General features: G+C 36.9%; 1 protein-coding gene across 1 annotated transcript in view; it reads right to left on the reverse strand.

Moving 5' to 3' along the window:
- Positions 1–667: 667 nt before the first annotated feature.
- Positions 668–23,559, reverse strand: part of ARHGAP18 (Rho GTPase activating protein 18) — a 45,574-nt gene continuing 22,682 nt past the window's right edge. Inside the window, exons 9-16 of the mRNA XM_026070007.1 lie at positions 20,536–20,613; positions 18,657–18,816; positions 16,046–16,128; positions 14,578–14,784; positions 13,649–13,795; positions 7,531–7,655; positions 6,259–6,320; positions 668–3,015 (exon numbers count right to left, since the gene is read on the reverse strand). Of these exons, the coding sequence (XP_025925792.1) occupies positions 2,924–3,015; positions 6,259–6,320; positions 7,531–7,655; positions 13,649–13,795; positions 14,578–14,784; positions 16,046–16,128; positions 18,657–18,816; positions 20,536–20,613 (954 nt within the window). The 3' untranslated portion in view covers positions 668–2,923. The remainder of the gene's footprint in view (positions 3,016–6,258; positions 6,321–7,530; positions 7,656–13,648; positions 13,796–14,577; positions 14,785–16,045; positions 16,129–18,656; positions 18,817–20,535; positions 20,614–23,559) is intronic.

Below are 23,559 nucleotides of genomic sequence, written 5' to 3' on the forward strand. Positions count from 1 at the left end.
GGTTCTCCGGAACCGCGGCCGCTGCTCCCAACCGCCCTCGGCGGCACGGCCGGCACCGCCGCTTTTATGTGTTAAGTAAACTAATCCCTCAGCGGGGTGAAAAACCTGCGATGCGTTTCCCGAGTCAATCAGATGGAGGTCGGCTGCTAAATTACTCTAAATAAGCCACCAAGGTGGTATCGTCTCCTTAATTATAAAAGATTTTTTATCAGCTTACCTGCATGCGGTTTGGTCTTCCCTCGTGCCCCAACTTAATTCTTTAATTACGAGGAATTAAGAGTCAGTATTTCCAGTAAATGCTGAGAGGGGAGCTGTCCTGTCACGTGCACCCAAGGAGTGCTGGAGCAGGGATTTACCTAAGGCGCGCAGTGCCTGTGGTGTACCTTCAAACTGGAGCTCCTCCGCTAGCCAGACCAAGTTTCAGTCCCGTAACCCCTCCTCTCCCGTTTCCCTTTCCAGCAGGCAGATTGCAAGACTATTTGCAACTTACTGTGCAACTTATCGATGTCTCTTTTTAGGTACAGAAATACACGCTACCTGCCGAGGTACCATGCGTGATGTTAGCAATCAGCACTCAGTGCTATTCGTGTGCATCTTACGCACAAATATAATGATCCAATGAGAAAAGAATTCAGAAAAAAAAGCATTTAATTATAAAAGAGCTTTTTAAATTAAAAAAAGATAATGGCACTAAACCAGAAACAAAGTTATTTAAATGATCATAGCCACAGGGCAGTCCTGCATAATTTTATGCTGAAACTGTACAGCTGTTCCTATCATCTGCACTTTGCTCTTGATTAAAATAACATCTAGAGTTCCGGTAACAAGTAATCTTTTACAGAACTATAAAGTATTATGAACACACATTTCTGTATTACATGACAAAAACACCTTACATTATTACATTAGATTCATAAATATTTACCTAAGCATTGTACTGTTTTTCTACTCTATTCCTTACATTTTTAGAGAACAGGTTTGTTCTATGGACAAAAATGATTTGTCTTATGGGATTTGCCCATAATGGCACAGTGCAATGCCATGTAGGGCTACCCAGCTAGATGGGGCATCAAGACCAGTATAGTCACATTAGAACAATATTCCACCCAGTTTTTTACATCCTGCTTTTCAGAATCCTTCAGAACAATACTTCCTTTCCAGAACAGCATAGCCTTGACTTTTAAGAACCAATAAACATTTATGCCCCCAAAATTGTTCGTACGCTGTGCCTAATTTTTCTGTGACCTTTCAGAGTTCTATTTCATTGCTTATATATCAGATTGAGAGTTCCAGTTGTTATTTTGAGAACAACACAGTGTCAGGGCCTGTACCAACACTCAACAGGAAGGCCCTTTTTTTTGCCATTAGTGGCTTTGATCAAGTCAAAAAAATCTAATTCTGGCCTTGATTGGATGTAGAATATTCCCTATGAGGTCAATATAAGTCTGTATGTGCGCTGAAAGAAAATATTTAGCTCCAAGGGTATAATTTCACAGTTGTTATTTCCGGTTGTCAGCATGCAGATGTAAGCATTTAAGCATGGGTGAGCTAGTTTACAAATAAACTGTAAAGTGTTACACAAGTTAGTGGGCCCAAAGTATTGCTGCAGGGCTAGGTCTCTGAAGCTACAGTTCACAGCACTTTGCACTGCAATAAGTTATTGTCAATCCGCAATTCATTATCAGTGAATTCCATGGGGAACTTTCAGTCCTTCCCTGCAAAGAGAAGGATTTGCAATAGTTTGCCTGATGGACTATTCATTTTTAAGTGGTTTAGACAGCATCCACCAGCCTAAGGGAAATCAGAATTTGACTTCTAGCTTGGTCAGCGTGGGCCAGAGACATCAGCTATAAAGCTAATGGTAGTCAGGTTGAGACATTATCCAAAAAGCATGGGTTAACTCCACAGTAAACCCTCACATTAATTTTGAGTGAAAGGTTTGGTAGCTATGAAATTCAGACTACAGTTTCTCTCCACAATTGTTTTACTCATCCTGAAAGTTTGTATTCTGCTAATAATTGGCAGTTTTTGGCAGTTCACAAAATGCTTTGCAATCAATGAGATGTTCAAGAAAAGTGAAACCAGTGTATGCAACATGGCTGCATATAATTGCTGAAAAAAATAAAGGTCTTTCTAGAGGATGATAATATTCCAGAAAGGCTACTGCCAAGAGGGGTGAGCTTTACAATGACTCACCTTGTCATATTGTCCTATTAAAAAAAAAAAAACATCAAAAATACAATCAAACAACCAGAATAAGAATAAAAAATGATATTAAAAAGATTTAGCAAAAGAGCTGTATAGAAAGCATTTTCCACAGTTGCTTTTAAATAGTTTTCATCAAACTTTACCTAAAAAGTGAAAAAACAGGACTTCCAAAGACAAAGACAGGATATATTGCATTGCAGTTATTTCCTGTGAATTTCACACTTGGGAAATTCATGTGACTGGTTTTAAGTATTTTTAATACTGTACCATTCAGAAGTGCTGATCAGAATTTGGTTCTCCAGTGCGCTAACACTGTAAAAATCTATATGAACACACACTTCTACGCAAACAGGTTGTAGATCTCTAATATAAAAAGGTTAAACATCTGTTTGAAAAACAAATTCTTTTGAAACAAGATCTACCAGACGGGACTATCATTAGGTAGATTAGTTCCATTAAAATATTTAACTTCTTAGTCTCATTCCAAATATGAGTGGGAAAACTGTGCTATCTCCAATATTTTGCTGTAAGTAAAAGTGAAAATTTACTGGTAATCACTGTTGTGTTTCCCATTACCTTTTTTTTTTTAAACTAGATAAGATTCTATTAATTTATATATAATACAGTAGAATGGTGAAAGGATACACTATCCCTTTGAAACATTCAGCATTACAAAGTCAGTCCACAGGTTGTTCCTTTGCCATCTCTTGTGAGCTTAGCTATTCTTAGATTTTATAACCCATTCAGCATTTGGGTTGAGCTGGTATAGGTCCTTCATGTAGGTATCATCATCAAGGCAGCGTTCTCCTAGTAAAGAGATGTGTGGTTACATTAGTACCATAAATAAATAAATGAATAGATAAATAGACTTTCAAAATTCCTGACACTTTTCTATTCCATTTAGGTTTTCATGCCCTCTCTATGGTATTTAAAAAAGGACAACACAGCTATAATCTAAAAGCAATCTGTTATCCTTCCCTTCTGGCTTGGAGAAGAAAGGGAACGGAGGTAGAGAGAGAGGGAGAGCAGGAGCTGTATTTGGGGAAGTTGTTTCCACTTCTATGGCTCATTCTAGGTCCGATTCTTCACACAATGAGCCCGGGAGCTCCCCTGTGTGCAGGGTTTAGGAAAAGAGGAGCAATGCCCTGGTCTTCTTGTGGTTAAATCCAAATGCTAGGTACACATTTGAGCTGAAGCCCATTAAAATTTCCAATTATTCTCCTTTTCTTAGATGGAAAGTTCAAGCAGGGTTTGTCCTTGCTAAAGGAGGCATTACTTGCGATCCTGCTCCCCTTGGTTAGGAGTTCCTGTTTAACACTTGTAATGGTTACAGTCATAGAAGGGAAAAAGTAGTACACTATTTTTGGTGTATTATAAACAATTAATTTATGTCTAATAGCTATTAATGAAAACATATGCTGGTCCATCAAGATCTGCTGGTCCATCAAGATCTGCTTACACCTCCCATTCTCTCACAGGCAGAGCCTTGTCTCATATATTTCCAGCTCTACATCACAGCCCCTCTCTTACTCCACTGTGCAAGTGTCAGGATAGATGGCTGGTGGCCCCTTTAATCAGCCAGCCAGATGTTCCTGGATCATGTGCTCTTGAAGTGGAAGACAAGCAGAGGTGCCCTGCTGCAGCCAGACTGTCTGCCAGCTGTCTGGACTCCCTGCTCAACTATGCCCTGTCTCCCTCTGCTCTGTTTCTCTCCATCCCTTCTCCTCACTAGTTTGCAGCCTGTTTTCCCTTCAGGCTTTTTATCCCAATCTAGCACCTACACTCCTGAACTAGGTGTACTTGCCCACACTGTTTAGCACGTTCAGGCACTGAGAGCATAGGGACAGTGGCTTCTCGTTTCTTTGTCCACTCCTAGCCATGAAGCAGTGGCAGAAGTTCTGTTCAGTACCCTAAAGCCCTATAGTGTACTCAGTACTCAAAAAATGTCTCAAGACTTCAGCAGCTCTGTTAGGGGACAGGATCACAGTATTGCTCATGATGCAATTAAGAGCCTAAGTATAAGGGTATGAGTATATTATGAGCCTGTTGAGTCTTCCCTCTTTTGGGCTCCCTTTACATGAGTCAGTCACATCAGGTTGAATGTCAGAGTCAGTAGCAGAAAAGCTAGAAACAGCAAAGATCAGAATACATAGTTTACTTAAACTTGCACAGCAGGTTAAAGTCAGGGACTTGCTTTATATACTTATCTTAAGAATATTTGCTAAGTTAATTAGGACTAGTATTTATAAGAGCTAATTAAAGCTGAAATTCTCCAGTAATAAACTATTCAGAGAGAAGGCTTCTAAGCATTGTATCCTATTGCATAACAGTTGGAAAATATATCTGCCACTAGCCACATCTATGCTCTAAGAGACGCACACATTTTCTGTCACGTTTTATGTAATACTAGGTTGTTCCAGTTTCACTGGAATTCTGTTACAAACTTTTCTTCTATAATGTTAACACCTCTATACAATAAACAAGATACTCCCCTCCTTTAAAAAAGTCATACATATCTGGGAACACAAACTGCTTTAACAGGCATGGCAAACATACATACATATTGGATATGCAAGAAAACAGGTAATATATTAATCTGGCATCCAAGTATCTTAGTAACTTTTTTTTTTTTGCCTTCAGACTTACTGAAAAACACTAAAACAAATTTGTAATAGAGGAAATAGAAAAGTGTTATTTCAGTTTAAGTCTTCCAGTTGAGATACAAAAACATTTAAATTAATTTAAAGTAGTGATCAGGTACAGGGAAAAGTGCCAAAGTAGCAATTACATACAGGATTAAAATTTGCAGTGTGCAGAAGTACTGAGTCTTCACGGAATTTAATAACTTCAGGTAAACTTTAATAGTCCACAGTTAGTAGGGAAAAAGTAAATGTAAATCCAATCCAATACTGTTTTCTAGGTTTTTTTTTTTCATTTGCTCAACACATGAAAGAAACTGTGATTAGAAACTGATTCCTAATCCAAAAATACTTCTGCATTCATTAAAGAAAATTTCAGAACTGCATTCAAAATAATGCTTTGGCATTAACCTTGCTGATCTACTCTTTGTTTTAATCAATGGTTACACAGAGCAAGAAAGATGAACAGTTGGAAAATTTCATCACTAGAAGATTAGGTTCTTTCCATTTTAGCAGTGACTTCCCCATAGGAACTTGTAAGAAACATTCAAATGCAGAGCACAAAGGGCTGTAAGTTCATTTATTATGCCTCAATTCAAAGAGATGAATAAGATGAACTTCAGGCACCTTCCTATTCAACCTTTCTATGGTTCTTCACTGTACATACATATGAGGATCACCTGCAACAACTGCAGTCTTCCTCTAGCAGAGATAATAAGATATTACTAAAGATGACCACACCAGCTTCTCTGCTTCCCTCTCCCCAAGGCTAACTTTCTGTGTTGGCATCAGGTGAACTAGGACATGAATAAAAATGGTTTAACCCCCAAAAATCAGCTGGCAGGAAAATACATGTCAGGGAAACACAAAGCCCATCCTCACATCTGTATTTTAAACATTTCTCTCCCATTCAAATGTTTGCCAATTACCTAGAAAAAAAAAAAAACAATATTCAGAATCACCTCTCCTCACCTTTGGCTGGATGGGAATAGATGAAAAACTATACTACCTGAATCCAGCTTTATCACAGCCAGCTAATGATAAATAGAAATACTTGGAAGAAGGAGGACAAAAGAATGAGCAGATTTAAGCTTTAGACATTGCTCCAAAGAGCTCAGGCCAGCAGATTAGGAAAAAAAAAAGTGCTAAGTAAATAAATTTCCTGGTTACATGCAGTCTTTCTCCCTCCATAATGGCAATCTTTATCTCCGTCAGCTGGCTCTGGACTAATATGCTGACATGTGAGCCTGAGGATAATATATAGACTGAAAGARCACCCTCTTGATTCATTATAATATAAGGGGCAAATTCCTCTCCTATTTACATCAGCACGCAACCACAGGGAAGTCCATGGACAAAGTGCCAAGGAATCATATTCTAACAAAAGAAGTTGTTCAGAAGCCACTCTTACCAATATTTCCTCCTATTTCATACAGAAAGACCTCTTCTTTCTTGAGTGTTTGGACATTTCCACTGTCAGGAACAAAACAAAATGATTAACTATACTGCCAAAGAGCTTGTGCACCAGCTACTTAAACATGTCCAGGAGAAATTACGCTAGTTAAAGTCAACAGCGTACCAAGGCATCCCTTCATGTTTTTACTCATTTACTAATACAATAAGTGAGTAAGAATACCCTTGCAYACTAGTGCAAATGAATAATCCTGCAAATGAACAACAGAAAATGTAAAATAAGACAGACGTGAAGAAACTGAGGTTTTCAGAAAACAATTTCATCTTTAATAGCAAGTAGCCTGATATCTACCCTCTAATTTTCTTTCATTTTCAAAATAAGTACTCCCCTCATGCACTTCATATTTCTGAAATAGCCTCATAGTTAGGTAGGGGAAACCACATTCTTGCAACTAAAACAAGGGGAAAACAGACAGTGGAAGAATAAATCCCCCAATTACAAAAGGATTTTATTTTTCTCACTGCTTAACTGTAGACATATATGCTAAAGTGCAGCCAGAAAATAACTTTTTGTCAGAAGTATGGGCCCCTGAAGAAAGAGCTTCTTAATCTCAACTAGAGTGCCATGTTACCATATTAGCACAAACAGTTACATGAAAATGTTATGATGCACACATGCTTGTGCTAAATGTTATTTTGTACTAAATCTATTCTGATTTCTTATTTTGCTCATATATATGAGCAAATTTATACAAATAAATAGATATTATATACAGGTAAGTAGACTTAACTAAATTTTCTCCTTTTCTCAGTGGATTTGGATGACTCAAATGTAGCTTTCCTTTTAAATCACTGCACATGCATGACATTTTCTCATATTTATATTCCCATACCTAGACTGCTGTTACATATAAATGCAATTTTTACAAAATATTTTCTTCCTCTTTCCTTAATCCATTTGATTCTTAGACTTATTTTCTTGGAGTTCCCCTCTAACTTCTTTTCAGAAAGTTACAAAAGTATTCCTGGCCCAATTGACTAAACAGCAATTCATTTTCTTCTAAGGGCGCTCGCATATTCCTGAAGGCTGCGACAGCATTAGAAGCATTGGAAACACTAATTCCTCAAGCATGTATTCCAAGAGGCTAAATTCAGCCCAAAAGTTCAGTGACCTCACCTTGATTCCAACTATTTTAAAACTTTTTTCTTGATATAATATATGAAAAGCCACTTATCCTGAAATGTTAACAAAACAAAAATGTGTTTGTACCTTTTTTGGCTGAGAAACCTGGCTACTACATCGCCAGCTTTCAGTTCTTCTGTCAGCTGTATTGCCATGGAAACTTTCGAAAGATGAGGCGCTTGCACCCGTATCACTCCCTGAGGAACATCAGCCTGCAAAGCAATAATGATATTGGAACAAAGCTGCTAGCAGCTGGCTTCCAGGAGTTTCTCAAAATGCAGCATGGAATAAGTAACTTAGTACAATGCTCTGTAAGTATGCTTAACTATTATCTACTTCACTGCAGAAATATGATAACTATGCAGTAATTTAGTAAATTACATCAGACCTTCAAACCTCTTTTTAATGGTAGGAAGAACTTTAGAACAAAAGAACAGTAGTGTTTAATTATTTTTCAAAGATGTTAAGGGTAACAATAATGATTACTGCTATATTAAGAACCCATTTTGGTATGATATGCAGCATATGAGACTGATATGGAAAGGACTTGCTGTACGCCTGAAAGCCAGGCAGCCTGCCCTCCCTCCCTTCTTCTCAGAAGAAGCCTTTCCAGTTTCATTTCACCTGAATTTGGTACCAAAAAGAAATCACGACATATTCATGGGTCAGTCTAGTTTAAGTGATTCCTCTTTTCAAATACCATTTTCTTTTAAAACACAGATATTCACTAGTGCAGCTTTTTCTCCCCTTTTCTTATTCTCCAGAATATATTCAGCTAGTCAACCAGCAGGTCTGACTACATAATGGATTTGCATTTTATTTCAACCCAGAAACCCGTGATGATGAACATCAATCATATTAGTTATACAGAAGGAGGGCTCCAAAGGACTGTTTTTCTGTTCAACTTGCAGTACATGACATTTGAAGTTACAAAAGGCATAATTTATTTGTGAATAAGGTCCTAATTTCTGTTCCTGAAAATCTTAGGATAATTTTTCTATTCATATTACACTACCATTTACCCAGATGTACTCATTTTGATAGAAAAAGAAATGTAAAAATACCAGTAGTCAAGGTTGATTATGACAGTTCATTCTCCCCCTCCTCCATTTACTGCAATTGTAAAACTGAACATTCATTCTTCCATAATCAATGAACAAATTTGGGCACCAGCGAATCTAGAATAGATCCTCTGAAACCATTCAAGTTAAACTAATATATAACAAGTATAAATGTGATTGGAATCAAAAGGACAGTTTCCTGAGAAAACTAAAGGTTCATTATTGAATCAGCAAATTGAGCATTTGCTTCATAATAATCACACAGAATCAAAGATTTGTAAGGCTGCAGTGGATCTCAAAGAGCAATTCTCTAAATTTATCCCTAAATTTGTCTAACACGTTCTTTAAAGCTGCCACCTATGGAAACAAATGGCTGTAGCTATCTGCTAAAAAGTTAACTCCTGCTTAAACCTGTTTTGTCTCTTTCCAAACAGTTGGGATCACACTTCCTGGCAACAAGAAGGGCAACTTTTAAGGGTGAAAAGGATATTTACACATGTCCCTAATGGGTCTTTCATCAAATTCAGCATGGTAAATTTAAATCAGTTTTTATGTTAGTATTCAATTCTGCATCATTTTGTCTCAGTTGATATTAATGGAGGTTTTCCAACTTTCAGTTGGATAACAATCTTTTTTTTCCTGTACATCAGGCATGTGATGAATTATCTGAAAAGCTACCTGCCTTGAGTATATGAGAGAAGGAACAAGAAATGTCCATAAAGCTATAACATTACAGTCACAGATCAATCAGAATAATTATTTTGTATCTAGGGGAAACCAGCTCACCTAATGAATGTATTTTGCCACTTTACCACCTCCATTTAAGGAAGAACTTGTGCTCAGCTGTGCAATATGTTCACGGTGCCTAACTATAGAGAGAACAGATATTGAGCACATTTCTCAATGCAGGCTGATGGGAAAGAAAAAGTGACCATAAAGTCACAGTGACCACAAAAAAGCAACCACAGAGTCACAGAAGAAACTAGCCTCTGCCTAGCACAGTTCAAAATATCCAAGTTCAGACTCCACATTACAATGTATCAGCAAAATACCTAGAAAGTGACTGACAACATGCTGAAGGGTGGACCACCTACCCTGGTCAGTAAAACACGACTGAAGTACCCCCTCCTGCCTCACAAGCGCTCTCCGGATGAAGCTTATAACATTGAAACCTCCGGCAGAGTTAGGTACGTACACAAGGTTCAAAGACCCGAAGAGAGGTCTGTCCTTATCAGTTAGTGCAAAAATACACTGGCATAGCACCTGCATTCACTTGTGAGGTACTCATCTTCTTTCAAACCCTTTCTTTTCAGAGGGACTTGAATTTTTATATTATGAAAGAACCACAGCTATTTGGCTATAGGATCCGGGGTGGTTCTCTTACAGATTCTCCTGTTCCATTTTGGATGACACACTTAAATATTCCTCAGGTTGGAGGAAGAGAGGAATTAAATGACTAGTTAGTATTTTCACTAGTCACTCAGGTGATAGAATAGACCATACACTTATTAAATGTGCAAATGATACCAAGCAGGAAAAGGGCACAGACATTTTGAAGAACAGAACTGGCATTCAAAATGATCTTGCTAAATGGGAGACAAAGTCTGAAAGTGGGATGCAGTTCAGAGAGAACAAGCGCAAAGTGTTGCATCTAGTTTGGAAGAATCAGTTCTACAACTATATAAAGAGAAACAATTTAACAGGTAGCAATTCTTTAGTAAATAATCTGGGATTACAGTGGATCACAAACGTAGCAGAAGTCATTAATGTTATACTGTGAAAATGCAAACAGGTTATATAAACAGAATGGCTAGATGATGCTGTGGTTATTCTACCCTGTATGAGATACACCCAGTAGCACTGCGTCATACCACTAACCAGGTTCCTCCTTTCTATGGAACAAACGCAACATAGAGAGGAATGGAGCAACGGATGGTGCAAATCTGGCTATGAGAGCTGAAAAATTCCCAGTCTTGAGGACTTCTTTCTTTGCCTGACTAGGACACACTGCACTCCAACAGAAACATAAAGACTTAATCCCTAACACAGACCTGGCCCACAGAGTTGGATGCACAGATACTTGGAAAAGTGGTTAACCCTCAAGAGCTTTCTAATATTAACCACTCCTAGCCCTGTGCAGAGATCTTGCCCAAAGTCTCCTCCCCTTCCCCAGGAAATGCTATTTAATCTCTGTCTTAAAAAGGGAAAAGTGATTGACTGAAAGGTCTCATCTGCTATTTAAAGTGCAGATTTTGAGATATTTCTAAAGATTATGAAAGTGACCCAAGCCTTGTCCAGCTACAGTTAATCATCTATGGTGGCACAGCCTGGTATAGGAAATAGCTACTTTTATGTAGTTTTTATTCAGTTGCAAGGAAGATAACGAACTCTCAAAAGGTTCAGACAGTTTTCACTGGAGCAGTGATTCACCACAAATCTTGGTGCATCCCTTGCTGTCTAATAATGGAAAAGAAAGAAGTTCAGGAACTGCACATTAAAATCACCTCAATTTAAAAATAAGGCAACACAAATTGCAAATTGAAAAAATAAATTTTTAAGTATGTCCTGGACTAGTTCCTTAAAGAATTGAGACAAATTTAGCTACTTGGAACATATATAAAATAATCATTTATGATGAAGCCATAATCATATTTGGGAATATGATTTTAGGAGTAATATGTTCTCAGGCACCCAAATTATGGAATACTTTAAAAAAGCATGAAAGGACTTGTGAAAAGTATTGCCATTAAATTTTTTCAGAAAATCTCATGAGATTTCTAAAGCTTGAAGAAAATTATTGAATAGCAACTTTACATTTACATTTGGGTAAGAATGTATTACTTGAGACTTCAATTTTAATTCTCTGGTGGATTAAAAACTTTTACTATAAAAGATCAAACTGAATTACAAAAAAACCCCAATAATATTTAAAGTTGCAACATCATTTGCCTATTTCAGTGTATTCTACTGTTATTTCTACATTGAACAGGTGATGGCAGCATTCTTTTAAGTGTCAGCTCATCATAACTCAGATGAATTGTTTGCAAGGAATCCTCTTATTGGACAGTATAAAACAAATATGTCAGTGTTAATAAGCTTTATTTTAAAATTTTAGATAAGCTGTGATTCTGTGTGTGGATTCCTTCAACTATATTCATATAAACAAACAGATATGAAAGTAAGGCAAAGTGATGTCTGAGGAATTAATCCCTATTCAACATTTAGAGGTGTCAAATACTGTACAGAAAATGAGTTAGGAATGCTGAAAAATTTGGCTGCGGCAGATATTGGATGCAATGGTCTGAAGGATCCAGCTTTTTGCAGACTCCAGCACTAAACTTCTTTTGAAATGGTAGAGATACAATTCTGCACTAGTCATCTCAAACACTATTTTCAAAACATTGGAAATATGCACTGTAAGATGCTGCTATCCAAATAATCACCTCTTAACCTTGTTCTTTTGCAAAGTGTCACATCATGAACATTCTGCACCATGTACATTCTTCACTAGGTATTTTTATGGTTACTGCATAAAAAGGTTTTTAAATATGCAGATGTAACAAGTTACAAAATATATTTCTAGCTTATAAATCACTGGTCCCTCAAGCATATACAGTCTTTCTTTTTTTTCCATTTTTTAAATTCTGATGTGAAACTGGCACTTAAGCACTACCAGCAAGTTATCAAGTCCCCTTTAAAATATGTGTATATACTTCAAATTTCTTTCCTGACCCTTTAAGAAAAATCCCCCCCCAAAAGCTACAACCTGCACAAAATACGATTTGCTATCGTCTAAAAAAGAAAGTATACTTGCAAGAGCAAACCAAGAAGACTTGTGGGATATTACAACATATTCATATCCCCTATTCTAATTTCTGGCTTAACAGCTTTAACAATTTGCTATACATATACATGGTAAGAAGAAAGATGACTCAGGCCAATGCATTTTTACAAGCTACCACAAGATGTCTCTAACTCACCAGAATCTTGAATATGACTTCAAGTCACAAGATTATATTTTCACATCATTTAAATCTGATTTGTGTTCATTATATTATGAGGATACATATATTTGGTGTTACCTGTTTATGATTTAAAGCAACTTAGCAAAGGTGTATGTCAAATGCATTGTAACGCAGAAAGAAAGAATGAATATAAGAAACCATGCTGTATAGGCCAATAAACTAAAAAATATTTGTAATTATTAACTTAATTGAAATTAAAAATACTAAGTAATTGCTAGGTACATGAGATACATTTCTGAAAAGTTTCCATGTCAGGGGAAAAAGTTCAATTAGAAAATTCCTAAGGCACAGGAAAAATTCACACTAAAATGCCACAGGACTATTTTTTCTTTTTAAAGAATGTGTGAAGAATGTTTGTTACATTGAAACATCTGCCTAGCCATCACTGAGGGCTCTGGGGGAAGTCAATTACTTAATAAAGAGATACTGAACTGTAGTTTGTATTTAGAGGGATAACGTGGGAGTGGACACACAGACAGTAGCTCCCTAATAGGTGAATTTATCAGTTTTTGAATGTTTCATCTTCGTTTGTGCATACTCCAGCATGCTCCTCTTTACAAGGAATACTTAAAGGTTCACTGAGGCAGAGTTCAGTGCTCTGGGAACTCCTGTAGGAGGAAGAAGGCTTAAATACTAGCTTTGTTTCCAACGACTATTAAATATCAAATATTGAAATCTAATAGTAAATAAACACATGGTCTATTGTGAATTCCATTGGGCAGCAATGCACCGAAACCTAGGTACAATAATTCTGAACATTGTCACAACATTTTTCCCCTATACAAATACAGAACTTCAGGTACTTTTGTTTCAGATGCCCAAACTGAAACCACCTGTGGGATAACATTTTTCAGAATACAGATGTTTTGCAAAATCTGTGCAAAAAATAAATAAATAAATAAATAAATAAAAATCAACCAGCCAACCCATCCTCAAAGACATGTCTTGCTGGGAACCCGTAAACTATGTAAGCCATACTAATTTACCACTTATTGAAATTCTCAGTTAAACAAATGTTAAACAAATCCTCTCAGCTCTGTCTCCACAGCTATGTCCATTGTTTTCAATAGATATGAGAGTCTTACTAATAAAGTATTTATCAGGTGTATCTTTCCTTACATCATTAGGGGTCTTGTCTTGTTTCTCATGCTTTTCCCGGTCGTAGGCCATTTTTTTCAGAAGTTTCTTCACAGCTTTGTCCTTTTTCTCCTTCTTTTGGCTTTCAGCGTTCTGTTTTCTCACTTGGTTAACAATAAACTTAGGAATCTAGATGAATATAGACAGTAAGTATGAATATCTGCATCATTTCCTTAACTATCAGAACTTTATCAATTGACAGATTATCAGGTAGAACTAGAAAAAATTTTATCTATTTCCTGTAATAATTAAAGATTCAAATAATATAAGGCTATGAAAATATTTTAGAAAACCTGCACTTGTGAATAGAGGCAGAATCAAGACTTTATACAGTGTTTTTACTTTCCTTAGCCAAAAACATTCATTCAACAGTTTGTGCGACGGTGATAATAACCCTTCCATGCAAAGGTCAAGATTGTTTAAAGTTGCTGATGGACAACAAAGCCTGAAGTTCTGCAGCCTGTTCAGGAGCCTGCTTGAGACCATGACTCAACATCTTGTTTTATCAAAACATGTTTTAGCATTTCATATATAATATGAAGTTTGGCCCAAAAGAGAAATGGACTAAAACAGCACATCTCCTGCAAGGTAAGAGACAAAGATCTCCAAGCAGAAAAGAATAAATTCCTCGTAAGAATGCATACTGATAGGCCAATCACAAGTATCCCCCAAGGACTTATTTGTGAGTTCACATGTTATGTATACAATATTAACATCCTAACCACCACTGCTAATTCTACCATAACATGTAATGATTTTATTTCACTCTCTTAAGAATTATCTATGAGCAAAAGCTCAGCAGGATGGGGCTGATCCTTCTCTATTTCATGGAAATAAGTTCATAGTTCACATTACTTCTTTGTTCAGATGCCTTGTTTGTGAAGTTTATGATTTTTTTCCCCCCTACTTACTGTCCAGAGAAGTTTTTGGTACTGAATCATAAAGCGCATGACATTTGCTGTTCCAGCTGCCATAACAAACTTGCTTTGTTCAATAGTCTTTGAGCCAAACCCATGAAATGTGAAAAGGTTTGGGGCCATCACCATYGCAACGTTCTTCAGTGTCATTTTATTTTTATCTCGATGATCAATTACCCTTTGGAGGAATTCAAGCAGTACCTGAAATAATAGCAGAATTTGAACCTTATCTCTACACATAAAAAAGTTAAGAGTGAAACATCATATTATATATCCTTGGAAAAGGCCCTTTATTCCTAATAATGCTATATTAAAAGCAATCAATAATAGGAAGTATGGATATATTTACTCATAAGAATGTAATGCAAGTTTTCTTTCCTTTAACTAATGAAGCAAATCATTCTAGTTAATTTTGTGGATAACATTTCAAAAGCATTCAAGTGACTTTGAAGCCCTGCACAGTAAGACTTTCAAAACACTTGTTATTTAGGAGCATAGGTAGCATCCCAAAGATGCTTTTGAAAACGTTACTGTTGGCTTTCCTTAAATTAAAAGTGAACACAATAATGCCAGCTGTCATGGTTTCCATGTGGCTAGTTCAGTCATGTATGCAACTGGTGTAAACCACTGAATTATGAATGACAGGTAGGCAGTTAGAAACTGTCAGTCTTCAATTAATTCACTTCCAGATATTTGTAACTCAACTCAGGAGCCCTCCTGAGCGCTTCCACACAGTAAATACATTTAAAAAGGAAAGCATGTTTCAACAATAAGAACTAATGGGATTTTTGCCCGGAATAGAAAGTGTCCAAGATACTCTGCATCCTACACATATTCTGCAAATTTATTTTTGTTTGGAGCAATTTTAACAGTAAGCATGTTCTGAGAAAAGATGAATAGTTTTGATACAAGAGGACAAGCCCAGGCTGGAAGATTCCATGTAACGGGCTGCAAATATCAAGAGGAAGTGTACATTTCTAGCTTACTGAGAGTTGAAACAAACAGCACATAGAAAAGCTGGGAATAAAAACAAAGAGCTAAACCCATTCGTTAAAACCCAAGTCTCATCCATAGTATTCTAATACTGTTTCTTTTTCCATTTAACTAATCAGCGACTGTTCCTGCAAAGAAGGAAATAAACTTGTAATAGAAGAGGTTGCTCACTGAGAGATTATTATTGCAATCTCTTGGAAAAATTTCAAGCCCCCCTCTTAAGAGTCATTTGGATGTTTGGAATTAGACTCCTAAATTATTTTTTTTCCGAAGTTCTGTGAAATATGAAAACAAAACAAAAAAAACCCCCACAAGTTTCGGCATTAACTTTGAACTGAAAAAAGGGAAATCATAATATTTCACACATCAGTTAGAATGTTAAAAGACAACAGCATTTATTATGGTGAATTCATGAGAAATCAACAAAATTCTCTTATTCGTACAGGAAAAAAATATTAGCAGTTCTAACCTTCAGAGTGTCTCTGTTTGCTTCAGGTAGAAGGAGAACCAAAAGATTCAAAGCTTGTAGCTGTTGCTTCTTCATTGGAAGATCTGCCAGTGAAGCACATTAACCTCAGTATTTTAAAATTGTCACCTGTCCTCTTGAAAAAAACATGACTTTTAAGTGGAATCCTCTTGTAAAATGCTGAATGCATACACAAAGCTAATCGTTATTGTACGACAAAGGACTGGAGATGTTTCTCTTCTAATACTCATTTCCAAATGTTCTTTTATGGTTCAGTTGCTATATGACTCAACAGTCTTCTGGCAATACTTTTTAGATGTCTTGCGATACTTTTATTATATACTTATTTTGCAACGTTACAACATTAACTAGACAGCTAACAGTTCTTCCGTTTTTGAGTCTGTGCCCCAATATATGAAAGGGTGCATTCAAAACTGCTTTTGCTGTTTCTGCAATTGCCCAAACAATTGCATGGTCTCCCACGTCTACCCACACAGAATGACTGTGTTGCTGAATAAGGCAGGTTTCCTGGGGCATGAGCCACAGCAGTGGCAGACTGGTGGGGACAAAAGTAATAGTGGAGAAGCTACAAATCAACTACCATCTTTGTAAAACTAAAGATCTGTTAGGTATACTCAAGGCCACCTTAACACATATCTACAGCAACGAGTGCCGTACCAAAGCTTCTATTAAAGAATAGTGATGTTGGCTCTCACTTTTACCCAATAACTCAATGGTGCATCATTCACCCAAAACGCAGGACAAGTACATTTCTACACTCCTCCACCTCCCAGAAGAGTTCCTAAGTCCTTGCAGTTCCCATGTCCTCTGGTCACGCTTTGGATGACATGGTCTGTCAAGTGTTCTCAGAGGATTCCTAATGAATCAGGCCATATATAAAACAAATTAAGAAGGAGATATCTGCACTTGGCATAGTTTTATTACACTAATGCAAAATTCAACGGAGCTGCTTTTCTGCATTCCATTGGAATTCCTGCTGAACTGCTATTTCAAACACATTCCATCCAGCTCAGATTGGGAGAAAGAGCAAAAAAGATTCATCATCTATTAAATAAAAAAGATACGCTTGCTCACCCCTTTCTACCATAATAAAAATTAAGGATCTGAATAAATGAATGGTGAATTATATAGTCATTTCAACATGTGCAGTAGAGATAACAGTGTATGCATCTGGTTAGAAAAACATACATTAAGAGTAGGGATTAAATTTAGTTGAAAAGCACCATGTCACAATGGTCAAAAAGCAATTAAAATTCGTAACTTAAATCGAGTTTTTCTGTCTGTTCACTTAAATAATGATTTTTTTAAATTGCATTTATTTAAGTCCAACCACATAGGTTAATCACCGTATCATGACAGATACTGATTACTGTCATAAAGGTGGCCCCTTTTCTGCAACACCTAATCTTATTACATTTAAACAGCAAGACAGGCAGACAATACAAACAGTGGGATGCTATGAAGCATTCTGTCTGTTTTGCCTCAAATCCTTTGGCTCAACATAGAAAGTATTTTCAGTCCTGGCACCTGAATATTTTGGGTAGGTAAAACCACATAAGTTTTTAGACAGCTCAGGAGCGGCAAGCAGAGCCAGTACTGGTTCCAGTCAGTATCTGGTAAGTGGAACAACCTTTTGGAGATGTTAGCAGCCAGCATCATTTAAAAGCATTCCAGCCTGCTTTAACTTGCTGCTCAGTACTCAGTACTGCAAAATCAAAGTTTTGTAATGGCCTTAAGCACCAGCCCCCTACTCACACTAACTTAATGGTATGCGCTCTTGAAAAGCAGCTCACAATCTGGAGAGTGAAACAGTCCAAGCTTTTTAAGAGTATCCCACTGTCTGTCTGTCCTTTGGTATGTCCTGAATATGCTCCTTAGAAATGAGCCATCACTTTGCCCACGAACAACATGAATAGATTTTTCTGAAACCGACACAACTGTGTTGGCTGTAGAATTAATATATGTTGATCCTCATTCCTGATTTCATTATCACCAAGTCACTCTCCTTCTATTACAACTGATGCGTTTGCTGTCTTGGTGACCAGCTGGCACAGAGGACATTTACACAGGAGCTTGCTAATCCTCAAGGGACCGGGGATGATCAACAGTTCTGACTATTCTGCTGTAACTTCACCTTTTGCAAATGGATAAAACACCCTCCACATACTTCACTAAACAGTATGAATTACCATTTGCTGGATTTCCTGTAGAACTATTATATCTTTGTTGTACTGTTTTCTTTTGAACCAAATAATTGTTTACAAACTGACAGCATTTTAACATACCACTAGTTCCTTATGATTCATCTATACCTCCTAAAGACTATTAGATACATCTGAGCAGAGTGTGACACTAGGTGTTTTTATTTTATGCATAAACTACTAAAATACGTTTCATGAAAAATATTATTTGTATGTCAGTAAAATTATGCCCTATCTTTTGTCAGGTGAAGCCATATTGCTGCTATTTAGTTTGTTTTTCAGGTTAACATATTATTAGTGGAAATGCTGCTATGACAAAGAAGCACTTCTCTGCACTCAATATGTTCATGGTCTCACTTCTTCACAATTGAGACGGAAAGGACACTACTCACTCTGCACATCTTGGAAAGCTTTGAGATATTCCACAGTGAGGAGTGGCTGAGGCAGTTCTCGGATAAAGAGTTTTAAAAGACTTGCTGCATCATGTTGCTTTACATTTTCCCAGTTGAAAGTGCCTTCATAAAATTTTGCTTCTAGCTCTTGGCAAAGACTCTGAAAGGCAACAAACACAGAGAGCACCAATAACACTTGGCTGCTGGAAGTTATGCATTATACGCATAGCAAAACTTTCCATGCTTCGAAGGGAGGGGGGGAAAAAAAAGGACATCTGAAATATCACTTAACCCCAGGTGCCACTGATCTTTCACTACGAAAAGATAAATTGAAGATCAGAAGCCCTGAAAGCACACAAACAGTAATAGGTAGCAGACTGCCAAATCATAGTGCAATATCCTGCTGATCAACAAAAACAAGCTTTACAAATAAACATGAAAATTTTCCCTCACAGCCTCACTAGCTTCTCCATCCACATTCAAGCCAAATCACTGTGGCAAATGTAGTATTAAACAACTAGATAAAATGAATTATTTTATCTGAGAGGCAAGAGCAAAAACATCAACTATGCATCCTAATGGACTAATGTTTAGATTTTAAGGTAAATATATATATTTGGGGGTGTCATAGATATGCAATATATTTTTTAAAAATTACTCTGAAATCTATACAAAAAGATAGCAAAATATTTCTTTTCTGGAGATTATCTGTGCCATTCTAATAAAATTATTTAAGAAGGAAAATATTTTCTTTTTGTATAGGAGAAAAAAGTTCAAGAAAATTTGAGAAAACATTTAGAGAAAACATCAGTCTTAATATTCTAAATGCTGTGATTTTCTATAAAGTTTTGTATTAAAATAAGTAAGTGAACTTAACATCTTAGCTAACAAAGCAATTGCTTAATTCAAAGAAGAAGCTCCTGGAAATAAATAGGTAAAAAATTAATGAAAGTCAAATAGTGAGTGATCTCTTGCCCGGAAAATTGTATTAAATAAAATCCAAGAATAAACAAATAAACAAAATCATTCCAGTATGCAGAACTGATGAAAAGTGGAAAATACGAATGGAGGAAAACTGTAAAAAAAAACTTAGTTACTGGTGAATAAACAAAGCCAGTTTCCATAACATTCCTTTCTTTCAGTTGTTTCTAATGAACCAGCTGCCGGACAAAGTTCTACATGACAGAGACTGGCAGACGTCTTCGGACAGCTGAATCCACTTAAATGGTCCTTTCTGTTTAGAATTTAAGGCCAGTTTAGACCATCTTTTTAACACATTGACTCTTGGTGTGAATCATACTGTGTATTTAGTTTCCTGCATTAAGGCAAATACCGGGGAAGACTCTGCATGTAATTGGCACTCACTCTGCTAAGTGTCAGTGTGAACAGACATGCCTAACAAGATTGTGCTTAGTGAGCTGAGTAGTTATATTGCTGTTCATAAAAATAAATGTGAGAGGTTCTTCAGTGAATGCTAGCTGCTTTGCCCTGCAACACAGGTTAAGTCTAGCTTTTAAAATAGGCTCACGATGCCAGAGAAGAGCTTCCTCCAGGGGTAGAAACACTATGCATGAACTGCTGGTTCAGGGAAAAAACAAGAGGTTGGAAAGCTCGTGCCTAGAATTAATGAGATTTTGGCACAACTGAATTTAAAACATAGCCTTGACTCAGCTTCAAACTTGAACTTAAAACTACACTGGATGAAATCATCAGCTTCCTGGCTAATGTAACTCAGCTTTCTTTGTAAAGACATTTTGCTTTTTGTTTTTAAAAAGATTTTAATAACAACCTGGCATTAAAATATATTTTCAAGACAAAAATAACAGCAGCAAGTGCAGATAAGCTTTTGGGGGTGTTGACAATCTGTGCAACGTTTTACCTTTACTCTTGCTGCAACTCCTGGTATTCTAAGCAGTCCTTCTGTTTCCAGTGTTGCCTCTTCTATCTGGGAAATCAGCTGTCAAAAACAAACCAAACTGCATGAAAAAAGATGCTAATTAAAAATTACTGGTAGCTAATTCTAATACAGTGTAGCCTTTATATATGTATGGGTGGGCGCACACACACAAACACATGGTTTACAAATAGATTACTGTTGTTGTAGATGTAGAAGAAACCTTTAATATGGCTCTTATCCTTTTTATAAACATTATTAAAAAAGAGTTTGTCTGTTTTATTAAAAAAGAAAACTGCAATGTCTAGACCACCTCCAGATATAGGGAAGCAGTTTATTTCTATAACTACTCCAATTTCAAAATCCCAATTACTACCCTTGTTAAAATGGCTGTGATTCAAACTAATTTAGATAAAATAAAGATACAGTACTAACTTTCTCACAAATACTCTTCTTTACAACTTTTACAGAGAAGATCTAAGTACTCTTAGCCTTTAAAGAGGCTTCAGTTTTGCAAATACTGGCATTCTGCTAACGAACTCATCAGTCTGCAATCCTATGCATGGCTTAAATTAGTACAAATTCTGTAAAATCACTTAACAGATGAATCATGAATTGTGTTTTTCTAAAAGGTAAGTGTAGAAGTATTCACTAAAGGATGAACCTAAAAGTGTTCCAAAGAAATCTGTAAATGTGAAATGCTGACAACATCATTTTAGCACAAATGGATGCTCACAGCGTTTAACTAGCATTGTGCCTCTGTGACACACCTTCCTGTGCCAGCTCTGGTGTAAGAAAAATAATGCAGCAAAAGTCGTGCTTTCTGCAGCTGCAGAAATTAAAGGGGGTTACCTACCACTGAATTTACGTAACTGATACACCTCACAGGAAAGCTCAGACAGAAAAAGCCACAAAGTTGGAACACACCACAGAAGTTGTCAACCTGGTATATTTTCCTTGCTTTTTAAAAACAAACAAACAAACAAACAAACAGAGAGAGAGAGAAAGAGAGAGAGAGAGAGTGCTGACAGCCCAGATCTGATGCTTACCATGCCCAGCTCGCATAACAGCAGCAGTTGCCACCCTCATCTGTCAGGCGCAAAGACACTGTGGGAATGTCCTACCTTTGGCCACCGTCCTCACATCTACAGGGAGGTGAGGTCCGGCAGCACTACAGTTGGCCATAACTCCTCCGTGCGCACTCACAAGCGAGTACCCCCTTTGCAGGCTGTGAGAGCTGGCTGCTGGCCACCAGCAGCCTCCTGCCTACAGGAAATTCCCTCTCCAACTATTTTAAGACTGCTCTGCCTTTGCTTCATTAGCAGGCCAAAGACCTGAATGACTTTCAGCAGAAACTTCCTGTGGAGATGTATGAATTTGTATCACCCTCTGACTACTTATGCACACTTTTGTCATTTTTAAAGTCAGAGGAGACTCTTAGAGGCATCTGATAGTCTGCAGGACTGCACCTGTAGGTCCTCATTCCACTTTGTATGAAGTTCACAACTTCTGCTTGGAAGATTAGCTACCTTTTTAAAAGACAGCCTGTCTTAAACTGACAGAAAATGAGAGAAAATCTACCAAATCCTGACAGATCTATGGAAGAATACAATAACCAGACCAAAAACTACAGCTAGAGTATACTGCAGGATTCCAGTTTTCCAGTCAGAAATCCCATAGGCTATATTGTGTCACCATTTTTAACCATAATTCTTCAATGAAATAAAAACTAGGTGATTTTTTTATTAAAACRTTTCTTTTAATTTAAGCAGCATTCCTATTAGTTTGGTTTGTTTCATGTCAGTGATACACAAACTATATTTAAAAGCAGTTTCCACAAAAATGTTCTTCCTTGCACTTTATAGAAATTCCCTCTTCTTTGAGAATGTCTGCTGCAGAGAAGATGCTGAAGAAATGGGGAACCTTTTTTATTTTTATTTTCTCATTTAAAGAGAAGCTAAATGTCAAATGACATCTGTGCCTTGCAAAACAAATTGCATATATGTGTTCATGCAGAATTTTCTTCCTAGAGAACTATGCTTCCCAGAAAACTATGCTTACCATGTTGCTTGTATATCTCAGTGCTCAATCGCTTTTTGTCATTCGATTTCTCTTATTCTGGATACCACCTTTCCTAGAAATGTATTTTTATGGTCCTGAGGAAGTAAGTTCTGGCATGAATGATACAGCAACTGTATCGAGAGAGTGATGGAAAATTACTTGGAGTTTTCCGTTTCTTGAAAAAGAATTAACAAAAAGAGCTCTGAAATGGTGATGAGACAGCATTGAGCTTCTCTCAGTGTTAGGATAGATCCACACACTGTGGTCTCCCTCTTCTCACATGATAAGATCTGCTATGCAAGTGCAGTAAAGCCAGGGCCTCCATCATCTTTCCCATTAACATGACATGGTACAGGCCAAAAGGTCCCTCCACATACTAAAGCAACAAATCAGCTGAAAAAGCACTGCTGCTGCTACCCAAGACAATTATCCAGCCTGATGCCCACTCCCTAGCCACTTGCCTCTTGGCCCAAATCACTTCTGAGAGCAGAAAACCACTTCCTAGAAAGCTAGGTTAAGCTGTGGGCCAAGGATTGAGAATTTCTACAGAACTTCAAGTATTTGTTCTGGAAGACATCCTCTAGATGAAGAGAGTTACACCACCCTTGTGAAATGGAATTGGCTGCAGTGGGTTCTTATACTGATAGTAAGAATTCTAATTCTATAAGAATTCTTACACTGATAGTATAGAAACTGTAAAGTTTCACAGGCTTATTAATAAGCTTGCCTAAATCATGGTTTACTTCACACATCTTACTGACATGTTTTTCTAATATCATTCATTCAATATCCCTAACTGCTCTGGCCCTGGAGCACATCAATAATAGTTCACGATACCTATAAAGTAGAGATCAGTTAGAACAAAAACTGAACCCCACTCATTTAACTCAAAATATGTCTGATATGAAGTATCAGACTTACTGAATTAAAAAATAAAGCTGCAAATAA

This window comes from Apteryx rowi, unplaced genomic scaffold, assembly GCF_003343035.1.
Source record: "Apteryx rowi isolate R43461 unplaced genomic scaffold, aptRow1 scaffold_301, whole genome shotgun sequence".
Taxonomy (NCBI): domain Eukaryota; kingdom Metazoa; phylum Chordata; class Aves; order Apterygiformes; family Apterygidae; genus Apteryx; species Apteryx rowi.